General features: G+C 36.9%; 1 protein-coding gene across 3 annotated transcripts in view; it reads right to left on the bottom strand.

The window, feature by feature from the left end:
• The window catches only part of LOC150096712 (multiple PDZ domain protein-like), a 1,501,001-nt gene that overhangs the window by 524,791 nt on the left and 950,823 nt on the right, over window positions 1–25,387 (bottom strand). For 2 of the 3 annotated variants that reach the window (XM_090408593.1, XM_090408595.1), the window contains 3 exons: window positions 24,928–25,211; window positions 11,073–11,380; window positions 4,882–4,986 (listed from right to left, as the gene is read on the bottom strand). In XM_090408593.1, coding sequence (XP_090264719.1) covers window positions 4,882–4,986; window positions 11,073–11,380; window positions 24,928–25,211 — 697 coding nt within the window. The remainder of the gene's footprint in view (window positions 1–4,881; window positions 4,987–11,072; window positions 11,381–24,927; window positions 25,212–25,387) is intronic. The other variant, XM_090408594.1, reaches the window with a different exon arrangement.

Below are 25,387 nucleotides of genomic sequence, written 5' to 3'. Positions count from 1 at the left end.
TATATTACAAATAATAAATATATCTTATTTATGTTAAGGGATATTACATCCCATATTGTTTCATAGCTGAATAAGAAACTCAAAGAGTTTCATGCCGAATATAGAAACTATATAAAGTTTGGCGAGTCCAAGCGTAAGCAAATACCTGGATAGTGCAACATATAACCCATTTGGTAGTGCAACACTGAGGCAACTCATAGTAAGGGTGGAGCAAGCTCCAATCACTATTCTTGGTATTTACCCATAATGTGAAACCCAGCTCCTAGGAGCTGTATTACTGTTCTACATTATGAGAGAAGGTCACTACCCAGACCGGTTTCAACCTATGTGATCGGAGTAGTGGTCGGAATAGTGATCGGAGCTTGCTCCACCCTTACTATGAGTTGCCTCAGTGTTGCACTACCAAATGGTTTATGTGTTGCACTATCCAGGTATTTTCTTACGCTTGGACTCACCGAATCTTATACTTAACTTAAATAAGTTCACGTCGCCGAATTGAAGCCTTTGGCTCTTCATATAATTAGTAATAAATATATCTAATATTTTATTACATACAATATTGAATATATGAAACGTAATGAAATAAAAATTAAATGAAAAAATGTCTGAAAAACAATCTATAAATCAAGGATTAAGAACAGGGATGTCCTCTGTCTCAATGCTTTTCAATCTTTATATTAATGAAATATTAATACAGTGGAACACCTCAAAGCAATCCAGGTATAGAAATTTCCCAGAATAACAAAATAAATATACTATTATTTGAAGATAATCAAGTAATAATATCAGATAAGGAAGACAATTTACAAAGATTAATATATAATTTAAACATTATAGTAGAATAGTTGGAATGAAAATATCCATAGATAAAACTAAAACAATGGCATTTTGTGGACAAATTCCAGTTATAAGTAAAATAGTTATTAGTAATAAAATAATAGAGCAGATAAATACTTTCAGTTATCTTGGATGTGAAATATCATATGAAGGCGAAAAAGGCATAAAATTAAAAACTTCCAAATTTTTACAGATTATAGGCCTGATAAATAGAACACTCAATCCGAATATAGTACAAAAAGAAACATGTTTGAAAATATACAATACTTTAGCAGTGCCCACATTACTATTAAGCAGTGAAATTTGGACAATAAACAAACAAGATAAACAAAGAATATCAACAGGTGAAATGAGATTTATGAGAAGAACTGCAAACTACACATTATTAGACCAAAAAAGGAACAAAGATATTTTACAATAACTAAAAACAAAATCAATAGAAGAAAAACTAAACAATTATAAACAAAAATGGATAGAACATGTAAACCAAATGCCAACACCCAATGTCCTAATCAAATAATAAAATATAAACCAATTGGAAAGAGAAGGCCAGGTAGACCTTACAAAAGGATATTAGATGGATAATGAGACTGGAACAGACCAATCTGGTCTATATGCGTAATTAGTGTTATGATGATGATGACTGTCAAACAGGTTTTATAGGATTAATCCAAATCAAATATCAGCTAATGCCTTTTATTCCTGTATAAGGAGTGGGCGAGGCCATTTTAGCCCCATCTACTTTTGGAGACTGAGTGGGCAGTTCAATCTCCACTGGTACCCAATCATAGATAACTGGCCCAAGGCTATCACTAATTAAGTGGCATGAAGTGAAGAGAGACGGCTCAACAAGTGCCGCTATCTCATGGTCCCTAACCCTACAATATATTTAATGCCTGAAATAATGTGGGTTCTATGGTTGATTTTCTTGAGTTTACGGGACAAAAAAAACCCGAGTTTCCGGGAGAGAAAAACCTGCTTGCCAGTGCCAGAGATCGACTAACTCGAGAACCAGTCAAAAAAGGTTTAGAAAAATTTGAAAGCAAGTCTTCCTTCATGCGGTCAAGTGCTGTGGTGATCAAATGCCACATCCACTGAGCTACGAAGAAGTTTATTTTAATATGTGAGAAGAAGAGAGCAACAAAGGGTCACCTCTAGTGCGCAAGAGTATGTTTCATTAGTAAGTACACATGGACTAGTTTTTTGCATGGAAATTGAAATAGGTTGCCAGAGTAGGTACATGTTAGCAGTGAATGAGTTAAAGCAGATGAATGACAAATATATCTTAATAACGATTAGTGTATATCTCTTGCAATGATTCTCTGGTTTTCTTGGAAATATCTGAGTAGTAGTAGTAATAATTTCTATAGGTGTGAGATTTGTTTCCTACTCTGCTGTTTAGGTGTCAAAAAAAAAAGATCTCTTCCTTTTTTGTTGTTCATGTAATTGTCCTCTAATGACAAAGAATTTATCTTCATTACCAGTACTACTTTCAGTGGGACCACTGGACAAATAAATCACATTTTCCAATTCAGCCTTATGAATGCACTCACTGAAAAGTCATGATACACAAATATGCCATAGACAACTCAAATGAAAATCAAATGATGCATGAGGCTTGAAAAAAAGTCAGTGGACACCATAGTGTGAGGAATAAACAGTGTTTATTCCTCACAGTGTTTGTTACAACAGTGTTGTAATCAATAGAGGAATAGTGTGAGGAATAAACGATTTCAATTGAAGGTGAGTTAGCTGATCTCGTATGGAGGTAGCAGGGTTTTTTCTCCTGGAAACTCGGGTTTTTCATCCCGCATACAGACAAAATCGGCCCTTCAGAACACATGCAATTTACAGATAAAAAATACTAGTTGTAGTGGTGGTGAAGATGGGTGGTAGATGGCGTTGATAGAGATGATTCGCAGTAGAGGTTCAGTGTAGTGGTTGAGACAGTTGTAGGTCCTCCCACGATGAGTCTTCGGACTCCTTGGAGGTATCAGGAAATCCACAGTATCTACCTTAATAAGATGTAGGACCTCTTTTCGCTGCAATGACTGCAGCAATCCTATGGGGCATACTTTCTACAAGCATATGATAGCGATAAATGGGAATTTTTGACCGTTCTTCCTTTAGGGATGTAATGAAGTTCTTGGCTGCAGTGGGACAGATGTTCATCCCACAGATGTTCAATAAGGTTGAGATCAGGGCTCTGTGGAGGTCAGTCAAGTGTGGCGGCATTCATGTCCACAAACCGCATAGTTACAGCAGAAGCCTTATGACATGGTGCATTGTCTTGATGAAAGAGACAATGGACAATTTTGTAGAAACGACAGAAAGTAGGAAGCATTGCATTGTCCAAAATGTTTAGATACCTCTTGGAGTTCAATGGTCATGGTATCACAAACAGAGGCCTGAGGCCAAATCAGGAAAAACAGAACCATACCATCATAATGCCATCTCTGAATTTCATAGTTGGTGTTACACACTCTGGTAAGAGATGTTCACCAGTCCATCTGCTCAGTAGAGGGTGTAGTGTAGTGTAGTGTAGTGTAATTCGTTGCTCCACAACAGAGCTTTCCAAGCTTCCAAATCCCACTGTACACGCTTTTTGCACCACTGAAGATGGCGCTGCATGTTGGTTCGGGTAACATGAGGCTTGCATATTGCAGTCCTACTATGGAAGTCCATGTTGTAAGACTCTGCTCTGAATGTTTTGTGTTAATGCCTGGAACTCCACATTGAATGTGTCGGCCTATGAATGACAGTTTTTACATATTTTCCTTCGCAGTACCTTACAGTCACTTTCTGTGAGAGTGGTGGGTCATGCACTGCATCAGCACTTGCAGTTCACTTCCCACACTTCAATCTCAATATGGTATCACTGATTGTTGACTTGGGATGATCAAATTTGTCAAAGTTTGCTGACAATAGGACAACAATAAGCTTGCAACATGGCATCTTATCACAAAGTTCGCCTCCAACAGTGGTTGGAGGCGAACTTTGCATCCTTGCCTTGTGTGTAGGGGCCGACTCCTGTTGGAAGGTCCGCTGCCTACTATAAAACAAGGTGTTGTTCAGGGACTATACCACAGGTTCCACACAGTGTCTTGATACACTTTGGCAGAGGTTTTGATCCTTTTCTAACAGAAATGCAACTTGGATACACCCTCCCCCGTTACATCATCTCCCACCAAACCATCACTGATAAAGGATGATGACCTCTCTGAATCCTGGATGCTAAAGCATATGCAATGCAACTATCCAGGGGGGGGCAGCAAAATGATTCTTCAGAAGTGAAAATCTTCTCATAGGTGAGAAGGATATCTCTATGTCTGTTGTTCACGTACCACTGGAGAAGTGCCTTTGATTTTTATCACCCTCTGCAGCATAAGTTGCGGTGTTAGGACTACGTCATTCTATTAAACACTTAGGAAGTGTCCAGTAGAACGACGATACTCTCACCCAAAGGTCATCAGTTAGTACACGATCGTTCTCTGTGAAACACTCATCTCTTGCAACATCACTTCTGTGTTCTCACAAGATGCCAGTGGAAGCATGCCCTCAGTCCTCACAACTTGTTGCACATCCTAATGCAGTATGGACAACCTGTTCTTTGTTGGTCAGATACATCTTCTGTGTTGTTATAATGGTTAATAGTTCAATACACAAACATCCGATGGATCATGAGTATTTTTAGTGTGTAGAAAATAACAAGTAGCTGCATTCCAACCTTGTGATGTGCTATTACAGCTACACGTTTCTCATAATCTCCCCAATGCATGTTAACCCATACAGCTAGACAACTCTCTCTTTACTGATAAACACACAAATGTGGGCTGAGCACAGCACCATTAATAGAAATGGGCTCATTAAATTCTTTGGGCAGTAGGGGGTGTGCGGAATTTGTAACAGTACTTATGGCAAGACTGCGTATATTAGATATTCTTCAAATCGACACATGATGTCAAGAAATAATTATAAAAAACTTATTTTAAAAGTGCTATCAGTAACATATTACAAAAGCATAACTATGTAAATGGTATTTACCACTGGAATAAGGCTTCGTACAATGAAAACAACTGGATTTCTAGCATTTTTAATAGCTTCAATAGCTTTATCATGAGTGGCATCACTTAAATCTGTTCCACCCACCTATAATAAATAATTGTATGATAATATAAGAATAATCTGAAAAAAATAAAAATTAATCAAAATTTGAATTTATAAAGCATACATGGCATGGGGAAAAAATCTAAGGGAATAAAATGATTAAAAAGAACAACAAAGAAAGGTTAGCAGAACAGGTATTTTAAGCAAAATCCATGTATATATGAACATGCATTTCAATATATTATTATTAACCCCAGACCTCCAGGGACTCATCGCGGGAGGAAAAGACTGTTACACAAGAAGCCCATCAAACCATTCTTTAAACTTGTTCAATGTATCTGCATTCACCATAAGGTCATGCAAAACATTCCACTGACCAACCACTCTCCATTCAAAGAACCTACTCCTTATGCCCCTGCTCACACCTTCCTTATACAACTTCCAGGTACGTACTCTTGTTCTACCTACTTCCCCGATATTACGAAAAATTTCTTCTACATTAACCTGGTAAAAACCCTTGACAAACTGAAATGTCTCAATTATATCCCCTCTCTTCCTCCTATTAACAATGTTTTGCAAACTGCATTTCCTCCATCTGTCATCATATCCCACATCCCAAAGACCAGTTAAAGCTTAGTCAGTCTTCTCTGGACCCTTTCCAACATCCTCACACCATGAAAACCAGGGGTCCAATCTGTTCACAATAATCCATATGAGGCTTGATCAAGGCCTTATATAATGGAACCAGAACCTTTTATTTCTATATGTTAAGGTCCTCTTCATCTCTGCCATAATTTGATGTGATGTTTTCACAACTTGTGCAATGTAACCTCTGAATTTCATCCAAAATTTCCTCACCAAGTACAAGGTATGGCTATTAAATAACGAGACTGGTTGCAAAAATGTGGTTTATTATTACAATTGTACGATTGGTTAACTGTCTGATCCTCTGGTACCCATTCAACCATTACCATGCCATTGATATAAAAAAAAAAAAAAAATCAGCATTGCCTTCAGTTTTGACTTGCTCATTCTTGCTTTTTTTATTCTCTGTGACATGGGAGTTTTCCAGTGCATCGATTGTCTCTTTGTTCCTGGATCGTACTGGAAAATCCACGTGCCATCACATGTAATGACCTTCTCCTGCAAGTCTTGCTCGGCTGTCAGCCATTCCATGATGTCACTGATATGTTTCCGGATGTCTTTCTACTCCTGACATTTTGGTGCAGACTTTGTTCATGTGCAATTGCTCATGCAAAATTTGTCATACAGTCTCCTTATCAACGTCAATTATCATCCGAATTCTTGATCGGCGATTGTTGCGGACAATTTCATTAATTTTCACGTTTTGTTCGGTTCCTGCCATGACAGGATGACCAGGTCGTTTAACATCTTCAATGTTTTCTTGACCTTCAGCAAAGCATTTGTGCCATTCAAACATTCATGCAAGTGACATTACATTATCACCATACACCTCCTGCAACAGTTTCAAACACTCAGTCAGCAATTTCTTCAATTTGACAAGGAACTTGAGATTAATGCACTGCTCAAGTTTAATGTTAGACATTATTCCGACAAAGTGACTTCACACATGGCTCTTTTATAACTGCCTACAGACCAACTACAAGTGACAACGAACAATGCTTATCTCAACTGCTTCTAGAACCTTCAAGTTCATCTACGGCACAAGCACTTCCTACTGCTACAAGTACACAATTCTCAGCGCACTGTGTCTTATTATTTAATATCAATAAGCTATTTAATATCCTAGTGATATCTAATGTTATTTAATATCGATATTAATAAGCCAGCCTGCGGATTCAAATCCCACCGTGGGCATGGATGTTTGTGATTGTCTGTGAAAATACTAGTAGTGGTGGTTAGAAGTAAATGGCATTGGTGTAGATGATGATGGCAGTTGCAGTTCCTGTAGTTAGTGGAATGAGTGGTGGAGATGGAGAGATGTAGAGTAGGTGCTTTACCTCGAAGAGTCATGGACTCCTCAGAGGTGTCACGTAATAATAATAATAATAAGCCCTTTAAACAACTTAAACGTTTCTATCAAATCCCATCTTTTCTTTTCCTCCTATCAACAAACTTCTACAGTCCACACACCCTCAATCTATCTTCATAGGAAACATTCCACCGACTACTCATCATCTTGGTTGCTAGTCTCTGGATTTTCTCCACCGCTTCCTTATCCCCAAGAAACACAGGAGACCAGATTTCAGACAGTAATCTAGATGTTAAAGTATCAAGGCCTTATAAAGAGGAATAACAACTTCCTTAGCTCTACGTGCTAATGTGTTCTTCAATAGCTAGCCACATGATATTATGGACTACCTTAGCAATCTTAACAAATGTCCTCTAAACTCCAACTCTGTTTACCACCATCCCTAAATCTCTAGCTTCATATATTTCCTGGAGTACAGTTCCAGCAACGTGGTAGATAGCTTGCGATCTATTTGTCCCAAAATGCATAACAAAATGCATAACTTTACATTTCTCCACATTAAACTGATACCATTATCTTTTGCCCATACTGACAACCTGTTTCTCATGCAAGCTCTGCACATCACCTTGATTAACTATTACTCAACCTAATTCGCATCATAAGCACACAACCAAATATTTCCTTTCAGGTTATTTCCTATATCATTTATGTACAAATGAAACAGTAGTGGTCTCACAGCATTGAACCTTGTGGCACACCACTAGACACCTGTTTTTGCCTTGATTCTGCCATAATCAATATCATATGCATCCCAATTTGTTCTAATTTGCTTAGCAGAGTTCCATGTGGTATTCTGTCAAATGTCTTTGCAAAATCCAGCAGAATCATAGTGTAAACATTTCCTTTATCCAACTCAGCTGTTACTCTAATTATAAAAAGTCAGTAAATTACTAAGGCATGACCCAACCCTTCACAAAGCCATGATGACCCTCATACAGTATCATATTTTTATCCATCCATTCTTGAATTCTCTTTTTGACCAATTTTTACAGTACTTTTACCACCATGCCTGAGATATTGATTCATCTATAATTTTCTATTGCAGTCTCATAACCTCACTTATGGAAAATAATTATTTTGCCCTCTCTCGACTCCCTTGGAACTCTATCAGAGCTGAGATTTAAATTAAAGAGCCTAGTCAATTCCCTTGCATATTTTTAAACCAGAGCTGATATCCCATCTAATTCCACAGCAGTCTTTACATTGAGATTCTTCAATATCCTAAGAACCTCCAATTCATCCATCTCTGTTTCCACATCAGTATGTCACCTATGTTACAGCAATAACTGCAAGTGGATGCCATTCCCTTGCAAAACTGATCACTCAGTACCTCAACTATTTTATCTGCTTCTCTCACCTCGTGACCATCATCACTGTTTAAGGTTAATCTTCCATAGTCATTCTTCCTCTTACTTGCCACATAATGAAAGAACTCTTTGGAATTTCCTTTGGCATGCTCAGCTAGATTCTTCTCATAATCTGATTTGAACCTTCTACTGTTCATGAGTTTGCTGGTCACCCTTCTCCTTATATGCCCTTTACAGCATTTTCTTCTTCTGCAGCTCATGCTTAATGATATTACTTATCCATCTAAGTCCTACATGATTAACCAGCCTTACCTTAGGTATACAATTTAATATTGTTTCCTCTAACTGACCCATAACTATCTTCCATGCTCTACTAACATCCTTTCCTTATAGTGTTTTATGCCATGGCACAGATTTAAGCTTCCTTCTAAGATTGTCATAATCACCTGCATTGTAGTTCTACATATACCCCTTCTTGACAGAATATTCGTCATGTTTTACAATCTCCCAAGTCAAGAACACATTGTGACTTCTGCCAATCAGAGGCAATGTGCCCACCTTGGTTATGGATAACTCTTCTGATCTTATGACCAGGTCCAATAGTCTCACACCCCCTAGTCCCCTCCATCACATGCTGCCTCAAGTTATTGCTTGGTGACTGTATAAATTCCATTTCCTTCCTGTCATGTGATGTTTCTTCCTTTCAGTCTATATCTCCATAGTTGAAGTCTCCCATAATAATCACTCAACCTGTACTCTTATTAATTTGCCGATATATGTCTTTCAGATCATCTGTGGAACCCCCAGCATATAGCAACAACGAACTGTATATTTTGTCTTACTGTCCTTGATCTCACACTAGACTGCTTCAAATGAACAGCCATCCCCCACCACCACCTACCTGCTATTCGTTTTAGCTGCAATTCATCCACTATCATCAGCAGTACCCTTCCCTCATCCTATCATCCCTGAAAATATTAAACCCTTCACATTCTATCCCAGTAACTACATCATCTACTGTTAGCCAAGTCTCACTAATGCCTATGACTTTTGTCAAGTTGTACTAACCAATGCCAAAAACTTCTTCCTCTTGTTCCTGATACTTCTGGCATTAGTATATGGAAACTGCAGCATCCCTTTAAGCCCCCACCCACCTTTACTTTTGAATTGACCCTATTAAATATTTTTGCTTGAGAGACCAGATTCCACACTCACTTCTGCTTCCACTGAATTCAGCATGCTTGGTGAACAAAGCTCTCTAGATACCTAACACCAAAACCAGTTACATGCGGTTCATCAATGTTATACCAATCCTTCTTTCCCAACTGGGACTGCAGATCCACAAATCCTGCATCATTGCTAATGCACAACTCACACATTCATTCACTCACTTGCTACCGATGCTGTCCTCAATTCGCCTCTATCATACCATGGTAGGAGACTTACAATCCTCATCTTCTTGCTCTTCATTTTTACCTCTTCTAACAACTCTTTTACATCCGCTCTCACAGAATACTTCTTACCTCTCAAATCATTTGTGCCAACTAAGACAATCAGGTCCTTTTGCCTTACCTTTTTGCATCTGTATGGCACGACTAACATAATATAATTGTCAATTTTTGCAGCAGGGAAACACAATTTTGTTATATTTTCATTAAGTACTCTCTTGATCATTGAGTCTCCATACATAATTTTCTCCTTAGCTTGTTTTTCTTGTTCGTTCAGGCTTTATTATTACTTTGACATGCTTCTTCCTCTTCTCAGCCCTGTTAATCTCTTGCCACATCTGCAATTTCATACTTTATCCTATGAAGGATAAGATTCAAGCATGCTATTCTTTATTTATATCATTTTCATTATCCTCTATTTCCATGGCTACACATTCAACTTTAATTCCAACATTTTCCATTCTACTGTTGAAACTGTCCACTCAGCTAACACTTACTTCATTCTTGTCACCTAATAGGCACTCAATGCTTAAATATTTAATACAATCTCTCTCTCTCTGGTTTTAATTTCCTTCCACATTTCCTTTAATTTTTGCAAAGTATGCATCTCACATACTCTGTACTGCACAAAATCCAACAAATTCAAATAACCTGACATAGTCTTTCTTTGCTGCCAATTGATATGATATTTTCTCTTCTCATATTTCACTCACTTAAATAATACGGAACACATCTATTGGCAGAAAATTTGGCAAGCAAATTTATATGTTAGCATTTCTGAAGTTCTAACATTGATTCATATCAATGTTTCGAGAATAAAAAACTACAAATTCTGATACGAAAATAAATAATTTACTACCTAAGTTAATTACTTACAAGATGATGTTTCACCAGTTCAAGCTAGCTAATATTCTCAAGGGAACTTAAGCAATCCACAATGTTTCCCTCCATGCTAAATGTCTTTGTGCTCAAAGTCATTTCATTCTGTCTTAGGTGAGTGTGTGTATCTCTAATGTGCCTTTGATAATGCTAGTTTGAAATGGCAAACCATTGACTTGTAAATAATTAAGATAGTAAATTATTTATTTAATTATTCCAGTCTACATAATTTTTTTTCCAATGTAAATCACTAGTATATGAAATCTTAAGTTGTGAGAAGACAGTATCCAACATCCCTTGAACGGTACATTCCAGAATGTTGAAAATAAATGTGTTAACAAGTGGGCATTAAATGACAAACATAACCAACTGATACAATGCTTTTCTGTCTCATTATATAGACTTGTTTCAAGAGAATTAGAAAAATAAAAGATGATAAACAAAATGAAATACTTAACAAGTAACAATGTAAAACCTTACTTTTAATATCCAGTCACCTCTTTTAAGAGTACCATCAGAACCAGCAGGACTATCTGGAAGAACATTTTTTACAAAAATCCCAGAAACAATATGCTCTGGAAGCTGATTAAACATGTCCATTTTACGCCACACTATACTAATACCGAGACCATGTGCTGGCTCTCTCCACAGTGTCACTATTTTTTCTGGACTCCACTGGTGTCCCAAGGAAGGTGAAAGTGCAGTGCCATTCATCCCAGAAGAGACATTACGCACAGGAGGTATTACACTTTCTAGGAGGGGTAAAAATGAACTTTGGAAAGAATGCACTGTAATAATCAACAAAATAATAATCTGTATTTCTTTTTTTAAGCTACATGAAACATAGAAAAACTTTTTGGTGAGCATCAGAAAAAAAAATTATATTTATCCACCATGTGTAATAAACATAGGGAGAAAAAAAAAACTAGAAAGCTTACTTTTAAAATCATAGAAATTATCTACTCTAATGCATGTGTACTATTATAAACAGTCAAATGAGTAAACATTTGACATTTGAATCAAGTAAAAATTACATATACTGAAGTTTACAAAATCCTTAGATAATTGCTTTCCAATTTTCCAGAAAAGTTAATGCCAAAATATGATCAAATAGTAGAATCAAAATCCTTGCATGGAACATCAAATGAGTGAAATGCATTGCTAGAGAAGATGGCAGATGCATCTAAGTTGAATGGATTTAAAAGATGGCAGAAAGGCAGAATGTCAGAAATAGTAGACCTCCATCAATAAGCATCATGACTGTTTGGAAGTCAAGTCAATAATAATACAAGTTTTATTGAAAGTCTGGAGGTGTCATGTAATAATAATAATTCTATCCATGAAGAAGTAGTCCAAAGACTACTTCTTTAATACATAAGCCCTTTGGTCAGAAAGACTTGGGTTCGATTCCTGTTGGTGACGTGAGGAACACACGCTTTATCTGGTCTCTTTCAACGAAAGGTGAGTTAGCCAGTCTCATAAGGAAGTGAGGGGGTTTCACCCAGAAACTTGCTACGCTAACAATTCCTGTTAGCGTAGCAAGTGCGGAAAGAAGTTTTGCCAAGCTTAAACCAATTAAAAATTATTTGCAAACAGCAATGACCCAAGAAAGATTGGTTGGTCTAGCAACTATATCGACAGAGGCAGACATAGCTTATAATTTAAATTTAGAAGAGCTTAAAAACAGTTTTACTGTGCGATATCCCCATATTGCAAACGTTTAATAATTATTAGGTAATTATTTTGCATTAAAGTTTCTGTTGTAATAAAAACAAAATAGTAATTGAAGATTTTCTTATATTTTGTCTTACAATCCATTAGGGGCGATATTTAATTGTTTGCCTCAGGGCGCAATCTAATCTAAAGATGGAGGTACTGATCCCACGATTCACTCTTAATTGCGTTGTCATTACCTCCATGTCTTTTGTCATGGAGGTAATCCAAGTTAACCGAATTAAATATTACCCATACAATGATGTCTTATATTTTACTGTCAACCCCCAATCGACCCCTTTGGCGACCACTGTATTACAAGAATGTGTGCAAGGGAATTGGCAGCTAGTTTGTTTAATTGACTATGCCATTTAATTTAAATCTCAGTACTAGGAGGGTTAGGTTCACCGTCTGCGCAGTTAGCCTAGTAGTTACATGCTTTGTAACAATATGCCTGGGGAAGGAGTGTCCTAGGTTCGATTCTCGTCAAATCTAGATAAGTTAGCTGGTCTTGGGCATGGACAGTAGGTTTTTTTTCCCCGTTTATCCTGAGGTTTTTCCTCCCGCAAAGCAGGCAAACTGGCCCAGTGAACACACGCTTTGACAGACATGGGATACTACCGGGAATAAGGAGCAACCAACTTATTCTGCAGGATAATCAGTTACGGAAGCTTATTCAGTAAAATGTGTAGGCCTGCAAGAAAGAGTAACATACGATGATTAGGAGGGTAGCAAGCGAGTGGAAAAAGGACAAAACAATTTCATGGCATAAAAAGAGCTTCAAGACAGAGATAGAAAATTATAGAATGATCAATATCAGGAATAGTGGTTAAGAAGTTGGTAAAGGGTGGCCACACATGCAAAGGTTGGTAAAGGTGGACAGGAGGATAATAATCTTTTTATAATAAAGTGATAATTTAAGATAAAGGAAATGGCTACCTGATGATAGTGCTGGACTGTGTAAAGGCATTCAGCAGGATACCACATGGAACCATGCTACATAAATTATAGAAATGGGGATGGATATGAAGCTGTTGATATACATAAGAGGGTGACTGATGATCAGACATAAAAGAAGAATATACATGGGAACTGAAACCAGGAAAAGATGGGTAAGTAGTGGAACTAGTGGTGTACTGCAAGGCTTTATACTTGGGCCACTGCTATGTAATTTGCACGTCAATGATATCCAGTTGTTTGCTGATGCAAAATTCTGTAGAGCAATACTCGAATATTATATAGCAATAATGCAGGATGATTTAAATAGACTGGCAATTAAGGACAAAAAATAACAGTGTGGCCAGTTTAATGTGATGAGAGAGTGACTCCATGGAGATGCCCAAGAAAATAATAACTTTCCATAAGATGGTATAATAAAAAATAAAATATGTCTATTTTCCACAAGACTTATTGCATCCTGTATAAACATTATTTTATTATTATGTAATAACTCCAAGGACTTACTGCAGGAGAAAGCTCATTACCACATTCCACTTACACCATGTTTACTACTTACTCCTCCAAAGCACATGACATCACACTCCCTCATCTACACAGTATGTCGTCTACCACCAATTTCGCATCCTACTTTATCACTTATCTTCTTTGGTGCAGGCTCTTTCTCACTTGATCTTTTCTAGCTAAAACCTCCAGTTGAAGGTTGTAGCCTGTCGAAAATAACACCACATCAACAGATTTCTACTCTCTCTTCATTTTTTGCATCCTTAGGCCCTGATGTGCTACGGGCTTTGCCGTCTTTTTTTTTATTTTTGTGTGTAGTGGCAATATATATATATATAAAGAAACAATTATTAAAAATAATGTCAGTAAAGTAATTGCTCCTAACCACCCACTTTCTCAACACCTGGGTGCTTTTCTTAAATATATACAAAAGATTTTATGATACACAGTTATTCTTACTAAATAGCTTAAAGAAATTACAAAGTACAATAGAATATACATTAAAATAAATTTTAATACACTTCCAATATTTTGGCAACGTCATGTTGCCATTATCACAGGAAATTAAATACAAGACACATGTGCGCAAGCACAACACACAGTAAATGAGGAATAAAGCAGGAAGCTATTCTTTCTTCTAAAAGTCCTGATACCCCTAGCGGACAATGTTGGTATTCTTGGCCGACTGGGCTGAAGGTCTTCTGATATAGGTTTCCCAAATTTGGGGCAGTCTCATGCAACCAAATTTGTTGAGGTTTGGATTGTTTCTTGGGGCTGAGGCTGATTCCATGAATAGCCTTTCGTATTTGAAATTACTACGGTGTATTATCGTGGCTTTCTTCCACCGTATTCTATAGCGGGTATCCAGTGCATGGTCTGCAAGACCAGAGTGGCTGCATTGGTGAACACGGATGTAGTCCTCGTGTTCTGAAATTCTGATATTAACTGTCCTGCCTGTTTGGCCAAAGTAGGACAGCTTACAACTGCAAGGGACTTGGTATACACCAGGTAGGTCTGGGGGAGGGGTCTTTAGTAGAGTAGATAAGGGATGCCAATTTTTTTATAAGATCTGTAACAAGAAGTTAAGTCATGTTTTTTTATGATTTTTGCAATTTTTTCTGAGGTGCCTCAGATATAGGGAATGGTGTTGGATTAAGAGTAATCCTTGTTGTGAAGAGGAAGGGGGGGGTTGTGGTTTATTGGTTATATATTTTTTGGATTTTTTTCCGGGGGGGGGGGGGTAGCCATTGGCTAAGGAAGTGTTGAGAATATGGTTCAGTTCTATGGTTAGGGCATTGTCATTGGAATAGATAACTTTAGCCCTGTTTTGTAGTGTCTTAATGACTCCATATTGTTGTAAGGGGGGGGGGGTGAGATTGTTGGTGAATGTATCTGCCTGTATGGGTGGATTTTCTATAAACTGAGAAAACCAAGGTTCCATCAGGCTGGTGGGTGACTAGTGTGTCTAAGAAATGAAGGCAGTTGTTTCTTCCTTCTTCCAGGTGAACTTGATTCTGGGGTGTTGGTTGTTTAAGTGTGTTAGGAAGGAGAGGAGTGTATCGGAGCCATGTGGCCAAATAACGAACACATCATCAACATAGCAAAGCCATATGGTTGGTTTTTGTGGGACAGAGTTTAAGGTTTTCTCTTCAAAAGTCTCCATATAAAAATTGGCCAAGGGTGGGTAGAGTGAAGAACCCATGGCTGTCCCCTCTATTTGTTTGTAGAATTTTCCTTGCAAAACAAAATAGCCTTTTATATGGAGACTTTTGAAAAGAAAGCCTTAAACTCTGCCCCACAAAAATTAACCATATGGCTTCGCTATGTCGATGATGTGTTTGCTATTTGGCCACATGGCTCCGATACACTCCTTCCTAACACACTTAAACAACCAACACCCCAGAATCAAGATCACTCTGGAGGAAGAAAAAAAAACTGCCTTCCTTTCTTAGACACACTAGTCACCACCAGCCTGATGGAACCTTGGTTTTCTCAGTTTATAGAAACCCACCCATACATTTACCAACAATCCCCCTCCCCTCACAACAATATGGAGTCATTATGACACTACACAACAGGACTAAACTTATCAGTTCCAATGACAATGCCCTGACCATAGAACTGAACCACATTCTTAACATTTTCTTAGCCAATGGCTACCCCCCCCCCCAGGAAAAAAATCCAAAAAATATTGAAACCAATAAACCACAACCCTCCCCTTCACAACAAGAATTACTCTAAATCCATCACCATTCCCTATATCTGAGGCACCTTGGAAAAAATTGCAAAAATCATAAAAAAACACGACTTAACTTCTTGTTACAGACCTTATAAAAAATTGGCATCCCTTATCTGCTCCACTAAAGACCAACCATTTCCCCCCCCCCTGCTAGACCTACCTGGTGTATACCTGTTGAAAGTTTATTTTTCACTTGGTTAGAATATAATAAATTTAGTTTAATCCTTTATCCAAGTGTGAGCAAACAAAGTTTGTGCCTGAAAGTATCTTCAGGCCTGGGGTAAGGTAGTGCAACACCAGGGCGACTCCTTGCAAAGGTGGAGCAAGCTGCTAGCTCTCCTATCTCAGTATCTCCCATAATGCAAAACACATCTTCTTGTGGATATGTCCAATGTTATGCATTAAGGGAAGGGCCACTACCCAGACTAGTTTCGACCTTTATTGAGGTCTCTTCAGTGGGAGCCAGGCCCAAGTGGAGATACCAGACAGAAGCATTAGCAAGGTCATCTCCTTACCCCACTATCTTACCCCAGTCCTGAAGATACTTTCAGGCGCAAACTTTGTTTGCTCACACTTGGATAAAGGATTAAACTAAATTTATTATATTCTAACCAAGTGAAAAATAAACTTTCAACATCTTTCTCTAAATCCAGAGTAATTTATTAAAAAGGTGGGACACCATTTGGCAACTCCTATAGGTGGAGATGACCTTGCTAATGCTTCTGTCTGGTATCTCCACTTGGACCTGGCTCCCACCGAAGAGACCTCAATAAAGGTTGAAACTAGTCTGGGTAGTGGCCCTTCCCTTAATGCATAATAATAATGCAGTATATCCACAAGGAGATGTGTTTTGCATTATGGGAGATACTGAGATAGGAGTGATAGTTTCTTGCTCCACCTTTGCAAGGAGTTGCCCTGATGTTGCACTACTTTACCCCAGTCCTGAAGATACTTTCAGGTGCAAACTTTGTTTGCTCACACTTGGATAAAGGATTAAACTAAATTTATTATAAACTGGTGTATACCAAGTCCCTTGCAGTTGTAAGCTGTCCTACTTTGGCTAAATAGGCAGGACAGCTAATATCAGAATTTCAGAACACAAGGACTACATCCGTTTTCACCAATATAGCCACTCTGGTCTTGCAGACCATGTGCTGGATACCCACTATAGAATACGGTGGAAGAAAGTCAAGATAATACACTGTAGTAAATTCAAATACAAAATGTTATTCATGGAATCAGCCTCAGCCCTAAGAAACAATCCAAACCTCAACAAATTCGGTTGCATGAGACTGCCCCAAATTTGGGAAACCTACATCAGAAGACCTTCAGCCCAATCGGCCAAGAATACCAACATTTCCCACTAGGGGCACCATCAGGACTTTTAGGAGCGAGAATAGCTTCCTGCTTTGTTCCTCATTTACTGTGTGTGTTGTGCTTGCGTGCACGTGCCTTGTATTTAAGTTCCTGTAATAATGGCAATGTGACGTTGTCAAAATATTGGAAATGTATTAAAATTTATTTTAACGTATATTCTATTGTACATTGTAATTTCCTTAAGCTATTTAGTAAGAATGTATAACCAATATCTAAGCCTTTCCACAAGAATTACGATACACAGTTATATACAACAAGCAACAACATATAGGATGTGTAAGCAAAAATGAAACAAATTAAGCAGTAGAAAACTTTTGTTGCATGGTTTAAAGTTAAAGATAACAAGAAGTTATATACTTGGTTTAATCCTTTATCCAAGTGTAAGCAAACAAATTTGTGCCTGAACTATTTTTAGGATTGGGGCAACTCGTACAAAGAAGCTAAGACTTTATAACATTTGCCTTGGTATCCCACAATGTAAAACACATTCTCCTTGCAGACAAGTATAATGCTATGCATTATGAAAAGGGTCACTACCCAGACTGGTTTCGACTCTGGGTAGTGTCAGAGGCGATACTAAGGCTTAAGTAATGCAGAAGTCATATTTTCATATACAAGTAGCCAAAAGGTGTCGCACCTTATTATTAACATACTCTGGATTAGATAAAGTTTTTGGAAGTTTTCCACTTGGTTATACTATAAATTAAAGATACATATAATCCTTTATCCAAGTGTAAACAAACAAGTTTGCACCTGAACTATTTCCAGGACCGGGGCAACTCATATAAAGAAGCTAAGACTTCACATCACTTGTCTTAGTATCCCATAATGCAAAGCACATCTCCTTGCGGACATGTATAATGCTATGCATTATTGGAAGGGTCACTACCCAGACTACCTTTCTTATCAGTGGGAGCCTGACCCAGAGGTGATACTAAGGTTGAAGTAATGAAGAAGTCTTATTTTCGTATATGAGTAGCCACAGAAAAGAGTGTTTGACTTTATGGGGGGGGTCTTGGAATGGTAATAATAATAAAACAGTCTCTCAACCCTATAACGACTTCTATGTAATATTGATGTTTCCATCATTTCATCCTATGTGAAGGAATATCCAGAGCATTGTCTGTCAATCCTAATACCTCTCTTTGTGTCCAATTATACACAGCCCCACCTACAACCTGTCCAAACATTTATCAAAATCACTTTGCTTCCCCTCCTCCACTTCTTATCAATTAAAAATTCTTTACATTTTAAAACATTAATAAAAAAAAATCTAACTTTGACAGATTCTGACATCATGACCAGTATTGATCTTATTCAACTATTCACTAATGTTCTTTTGACAGAGACCCATGACTTCATTAAGCCACATTTCTTCCTCACGCCCACACACACAGTTAACTTCTATAATGGAACATTTTGAAAACCAAGTTCTCACTATAGTAACACTTAAACCAGTAGGTTTGGCTGTGCCATGTTGATGATGTGTTTGCTATTTGGCCACTAAATACCAATTTAGTGCATCTTAACAGTCAACATCCTAAAATAAACTTCATCATAGAAAAGTAAAATAAAAATCATCTGCCTTTTCTAGACACACTAGTGATATGACTTCCTAATGGCTTATTATTCTTTTCCATTTACAGAAAACCCACTCACTTAAATCCTATTTGTCATTTGAACAAAGAGCAAGTGCTATTTGTTCAAATGACAGTCTTTGAAACTGAGCTCAGGTACTTTTGAAACACCTCTTTACTACTGTTGGTTACAGGAGGGATAGGGGTGCAAATAGATCAACTACTGCATGCACCCCCCCCCATCTGTCCTGCAAACAACACACAGGATCCCAGCAAAACTATTCTATTTAGAAGAATAAATGAACAGAAACTTCATTTATTCTTCTAAAGACCAACTTCATCCTCTTGCACATCCTAGAGTGTATAGTTCCTTGCGCCTGCAGTTTAGCCTTTGGACAGACTGGTAGATCAGCTAACATCTGACTTGAAGAACACAAAGATTACATAGCAAATCATCTGTATGGCAAGTTGGGATTGTCAGATAATGCTTTGAATACTCCTTCACATAAGATAAGATGAAGGGAACACATCAATATTACATAGAAGTTATCACAGGTCTGAAAAAATCATCCTGAGAGGAATAGAGATGGAAGGGTAATGTTTTTCTGAAGATAGACAAGGCAGAAAGGATGGGGAGAAGTTCTCTTGATGATAGCAGAAGAGTTATCCCCATCCAAAGTGGAGATGCAATGGGAAAATAGTGGTAGAGTGGTTTTTTAGGCATTCTTTTCCGAGGTAAATGGACATGATGAAACATTTAGTTGGATTTTATCATAGACCTGAAAATTTGAATGGCAGTGAGAAGGAAACATATAAGCAAATTAGCCTAGCAAATAAGAAAATGATCCTTATGGGTAATTTTAATTATGGTAATATATATAATTTGAATAAAACAACAAAGAAAATGAATATCTGAAATTTTTCAGACAACTACCTAAGATAATTGTCTCTGACATCCCATTTATAATAACATCAGAGGATGTTATTTAATGAAGGTGTCAAATCTTCTGGATGGTAAGAATGATCTTGAGGTGATAACCTGAATGGTGGCCAACCATAAGATGACTTCTCTGAGAAAAGGAGATATGTGAAACTAAGGTTGGTGATGATGAAAAGCTCAGGACAGCTTGCAGCTACATCATGGAATGAGGAATGGAAAAGAGAACAATGCCTACTGGACCCTACTCAAGAAGTATCTAATAGAGGCATCTAATAAGGCAGATGTGAAATGGATGAATGAATAGGCATGTAATCTTGAAGGATGCAGCATAAGTTAGTGTTAATAATCAGTTGCATGAGGCATACAAAGTGCAAGAGGATGGTTACTTGCTTAGTAGGGATTGCAAAAGTGAAGTATGTGCAGCAATTAGGCTGTAAGATGAATAACAAAATCCCTTGAATTTTTTTCAATGCATGACCAGTAGAAGAAAGAGGAAGTAGACAAATAGAAGATTATGGAAGGATGACACTCTTTGCAAAAATGGTAGAATGATAACAATGGTAGAGGAAATAATTAAGATATTAAATGAGCAATTCATAAAGACAGTTCATCCTTGTGGAGGTGATATCCCACAGAGCATGAACGTAGTAAGAAGGGTGGCAGAGGAATTGATGATGAATGAGAAAGCAGTATATCAAAAACTGAGTAAACTTGATGTCATCTTGATGATATATCACCTTCATGTGTGAGGGAATGTACCAGGGAGTTAACATTTTTGATACATTTGTTTAACACAAGTCTTACAATGGTTCAATTTGAGTAAAGGTTGATAACAGATAAATGTGAAGATAAAGACAAGTTGTGTATAGGAAGCAATATCCCTGAAGAAGAAAGCCATTAGTCATCTGCTTAAGGTGTATGTGTTGTGCCAAAGCTGTTTAACTTTCATGATAAAGACAATGGGAAAGATTTTTAAAAGCTGTTTAACCAAAGCAATATCTCATCCATTCCCTCGGCTCAACAGAACTACAATATGCGATAAACTACACAACACGTGGTCATGTACCAGATTCTGACTGAAGCATTCGAATGCATGCACGCCATCAAACATGAATTATCAAATGTAACGGCCTAGCAGTTACTAAAGTGTATGTTTTTGTGTAACTTGATGCATTTGTTTTCACACCAGTTCAGCCTTGAAAATGCTAGACAGTGGCTAGTGAAACTTGTTGGCTATTTGTATTTGTAATCATTAAATCTTATGGTCTTTAAACAATAAAAGTTCTTAGTTTTAATACTTTAGACCAAATATGAACAATTTAACTTCAGAGTATATATATGTGTTTGGATGAATGAATGTATGAAGGTGAAAGACAATCACAACCATCCATATCCTTGGCAGGATTCAAACCCACAGCCTCTTGGATGGAGAGCAGATGCGCTAACCACTTGGCCAACCAGGCCGGCTTCCAACAAGATACTATTATTATTATCGCACCCTTCATGGAGTTGACAGACTCATTGTGGGAGGTTCATTTAACGAACAACATATTTATCATACTGAATCTTAAAATTCTTAACACTCTTGCATTAACAACACATTCTGGCAATGGGTTCCATTTACTGACAATTCTCCATGTAAAAAAAAAAAATCTACTCCTCACACCACTCTTTCAGATTTGGACCATATTCTTACATATCTTCCAGAGATGGCCTCCGATTTTTACCTTCTCACCCTCTACTCTTTTTATAATCCCATCTAGATTAATTCAATAAAAATCCTCTCACTAACTTCAATGTCAGTATCATATCACCTCCTTTCCTCCTATCCACCAAACTCTGCAATCCACATTTCTTCGACCCTCTCCATAGCCAGCATTCCAAAGTCCTGATATTGTCTTACTCACCCGTCTCTGGACCCTCTCCAATCTTTCCACATCACACTGAAAACCAGGTGTCCAAATCTGAGCACAACAGTCCAAGTGTGGTCTGACCAGTGCTTTCTACAGTGACACAACCACTTCCTTATCCCTACATGTTAGAGTACTTCTTATCACAGAAGCACTACAATGTGCAGCCTTTGTAACACATGCAATGTTGCCCTCTAAATTTCAGTCTGCTGTCCACCATCACTCCCAAATCTCATCCACTTCCTGCAGTACAGCACCTTCAATATAGCACACAGTCTTACATTTCTGCACTCCAAAATGCAACACCTTGCACTTATTAATATTAAAACTAACTACAACCCGGCTCCTTTGTCCAAGTCAAAAATCTATTCAAATCTTCCTGAAGGGAAATGACATCAGCAGTGCTACTTATAATTCTCCTCAACTTTGCATCACCAGCAAATAACTGAAGATCCCCAGTGAGTCTGCATGATATATCATTTACAAGCAAGTTTAACAGCAAGGGCTCAAGAACAAAATCCTGGGGCATTGGCATTGATAACTCATCAATCATCATATCAAATTACCGATGATGGAAGTACTGCATGGAAAGTTTGCATCATTACAAACTTCTTATTAACAAATTTCTTCCAAATTATAATAAATTTAGTTTAATCCTTTATCCAGGTGTAAGCAAACAAAGTTTGCACCTGAAGTGTCGTCAGGACTGAGGCAACTCGTGGTAAAGGTGGACCAAGCTCTCATCACTCCTTGTCTTAGTATCTCCCATAATGCAAAACACATCTCCTTGCAGACATGTATAATGCTATGCATTAAGGGAAAGGCCACTATCCAGACTGGTTTCAGCCTTTATTGAGGTCTCATCAGTGGGAGCCAGACCCAGAGGTGGTGATACTAAGGTGGAAGTAATGGCGAAATCATATTTACTTATACGAGTTGCCAAAAGGTGTACAACCTTATTATTAAATTACTCTGGATTTAGAGAAAGATGTTGGAAGTTTATTTTCCACTTGGTTAGACTATAATAAATTTAGTTTAATCCTTTATCCAAGTGTAAGCAAACAAACTTTGTGCCTGAATTATCTTTAGGACTGAGGCAACTCGTGGTAAAGGTGAACCAAGCTCTCATCACTACTTGTCTTAATATCTCCCATAATGAAAAGCACATCTCCTTGCAGACATGTATAATGTTATGCATTAAGGAAGGGGCCACTACCCAAACCAGTTTCGACCTTTATTGAGGTCTCATCAGTGGGAGCCTATTATGAGTATTAAATTTTTGAAACTTTTTAAGTGTCTTTTTTATATTTGGCTATAAAATATGGCTAGATCCATAATATCCTCAATTTTAATATTTTATTTATGCCGAACCAAAGTCTTTTGGCTCTATATTTCAGTAATTTATTATTAGTTGGTTTGTTTTGGGGAAAAAAAAACTCCTTCCTACTTTTCTTTTGCCCATGCATAACTAGAGTTAATAAGATGACATGTAGATCATTCCTTATCATAGTAATTTATTGCACTACTCATAATACAACTGTAAATTACTGTATATTTATTTGACTGCAACAAATTATTTATATTCCTGACTATTCATTCTTTTTCACTGATGTGCCAGTCATCAAATGCAAAGATTTTCATATCTAATTAATTCAGATTGAAATATAATTACCTTTTTTTTTTTTTATGTTGCTCACACCTGCGAAAGGTTATTTACAAACCTATAATACATTACATACCATGGATGGGCTAAGGATGACATGAAAGTTATGATTGGCTAGAGTTCTGACTTATGTTGAATCTTTCAAATTAGGTTGGCTGAATGTGTGCCATCCCCTTCCTTAATGCATAACACATTCAGCCAACCTAATTTGAAAGATTCAACATAAGTCAGGACTCTAGCCAATCTGCTATTATTAGAAACCATTCCACTCCAACTGGCTGGAATGATGTTAATATATGTATATAGTAGACAACACAAATAATAGGACTCTAGCGTTGATGTATAATTTTTTTTTTTTTTCACCAGAGGTCAGGCCAACAATTGTGGTAGCAGTTAGTCAGTGTCTTTAACGAACCAGTATGATTGTAGTATAGCTTGTTTCTTGTGTATATTTGTACGCTCCAGAAGATGACCTTGACATAAAGGTCGAAACGTCGAATTGTAAAATTTTAGTAATAGTAAACTAAAGTTTTTATTCAAACACGGTAGTTGTCTCCATAATTTCCAAAAATGCAAATGATTAACATCTTTTGTGGATCTTAAATGGATCCATAATTTTTGAATTGGTCTGTAAGTAGCTTCGATATTTAGTTCTCATAGCAGCAAAGTGATGGAAATGGAAACAATACTGAGGTTTTATAGAAACGTAAATATTTGTACCTAATATCTGTGTTTTTGAAAGCAGCGGCTTTTCTATACTTAACATCTGATTCCCCAAGAAAGCCACATACTTAACATAGTTTTCTTGGGGGTGACCCTTGCAGATGACTTGATAAGAAATGACATTCTCATTTTTTCATTATTTGTCTCTTAAATGAATGATACTTTGCTATTTAGAATATTTATAAAAATTTTTGGCTGGGATGTTAAGAAAGAATTAACATGCAGATAATTAAATCTGTAAGTACCAAGCAAATCTCAACTATTGCAACAATCACCAACAAGCAAAAGTAAGAAAGAGGCTAATATATAATGCCACATGTACAACAAATGAATAGTAATCAGCCATTCTGTTATTAACAATTGATGTGCTGCATTTCTATATACATTAATTTTCCCTTGGTTCAGCAATATCTATAATCCAATGTAACATATCATAATCTAATTTGTATTATTTATGAGATAATAAATCCAGTTTTCAATAAAATACTGAATACGTTAATTAATCTCTCTTAATATGCATTAAGAGATCTATTTTAAACAGCATTCACATTTTCAAAGGAACTACTTGAGAGTTGGTCCATCAAAAATTCTAGCTTTCCATTTACAAAACATTTTATTAACAATAAAACAAATAAAATTAATTAATAGAAACTGAAAGTGGTATTAATAGTAAAACACACACACACACACACACACACACACACACAACATGTGAAAAACAATGCAGCTTACCACTCTGAGTATGTTCCTCTAAGAAAGTTGAACCTTGAATTAAATTAGAAGAGAAATCTGATTTCAAAAGTGTATTCAGAAATACTGATTTATTCTCCTTAGTAATATTTTTCATGATAAAATCAATATCTCCTTCAGTAGAAGACTCTTCGTGGTTTAGCTTATTCCACTGACACTCTTTCTGCACTGTTTTCTTTAAATTAGTTTCATTATTAACATTTTCATAAGAGTCTAAGTGATTTTTCTTGTCTTCTTTTTTTCCCTGTACGTCCAGGTCTGGTGAACTAAATAACAAAACAAATTTTATGAAAAATAGTAATAATAAAAAACATTAATATTTTATATTTCTTTATTAACAATTTCTTTTTTGCTTGGATTGCTCTCAAAATTTAAAAAGAAACGAATGATAAAAGAAAGGTAGCATATTATTTGAAAAGCATCACTTGCAAAGTAATTCCGA

Source organism: Typopeltis vanoorti, chromosome 18 (assembly GCF_054136105.1).
Source record: "Typopeltis vanoorti isolate ZY-2024b chromosome 18, IOZ_Tvanoo_1.0, whole genome shotgun sequence".
NCBI lineage: Eukaryota > Metazoa > Arthropoda > Arachnida > Uropygi > Thelyphonidae > Typopeltis > Typopeltis vanoorti.
Note: the sequence above shows the minus strand (reverse complement) of the source record. Positions and strands in the feature narration are given on the sequence as shown.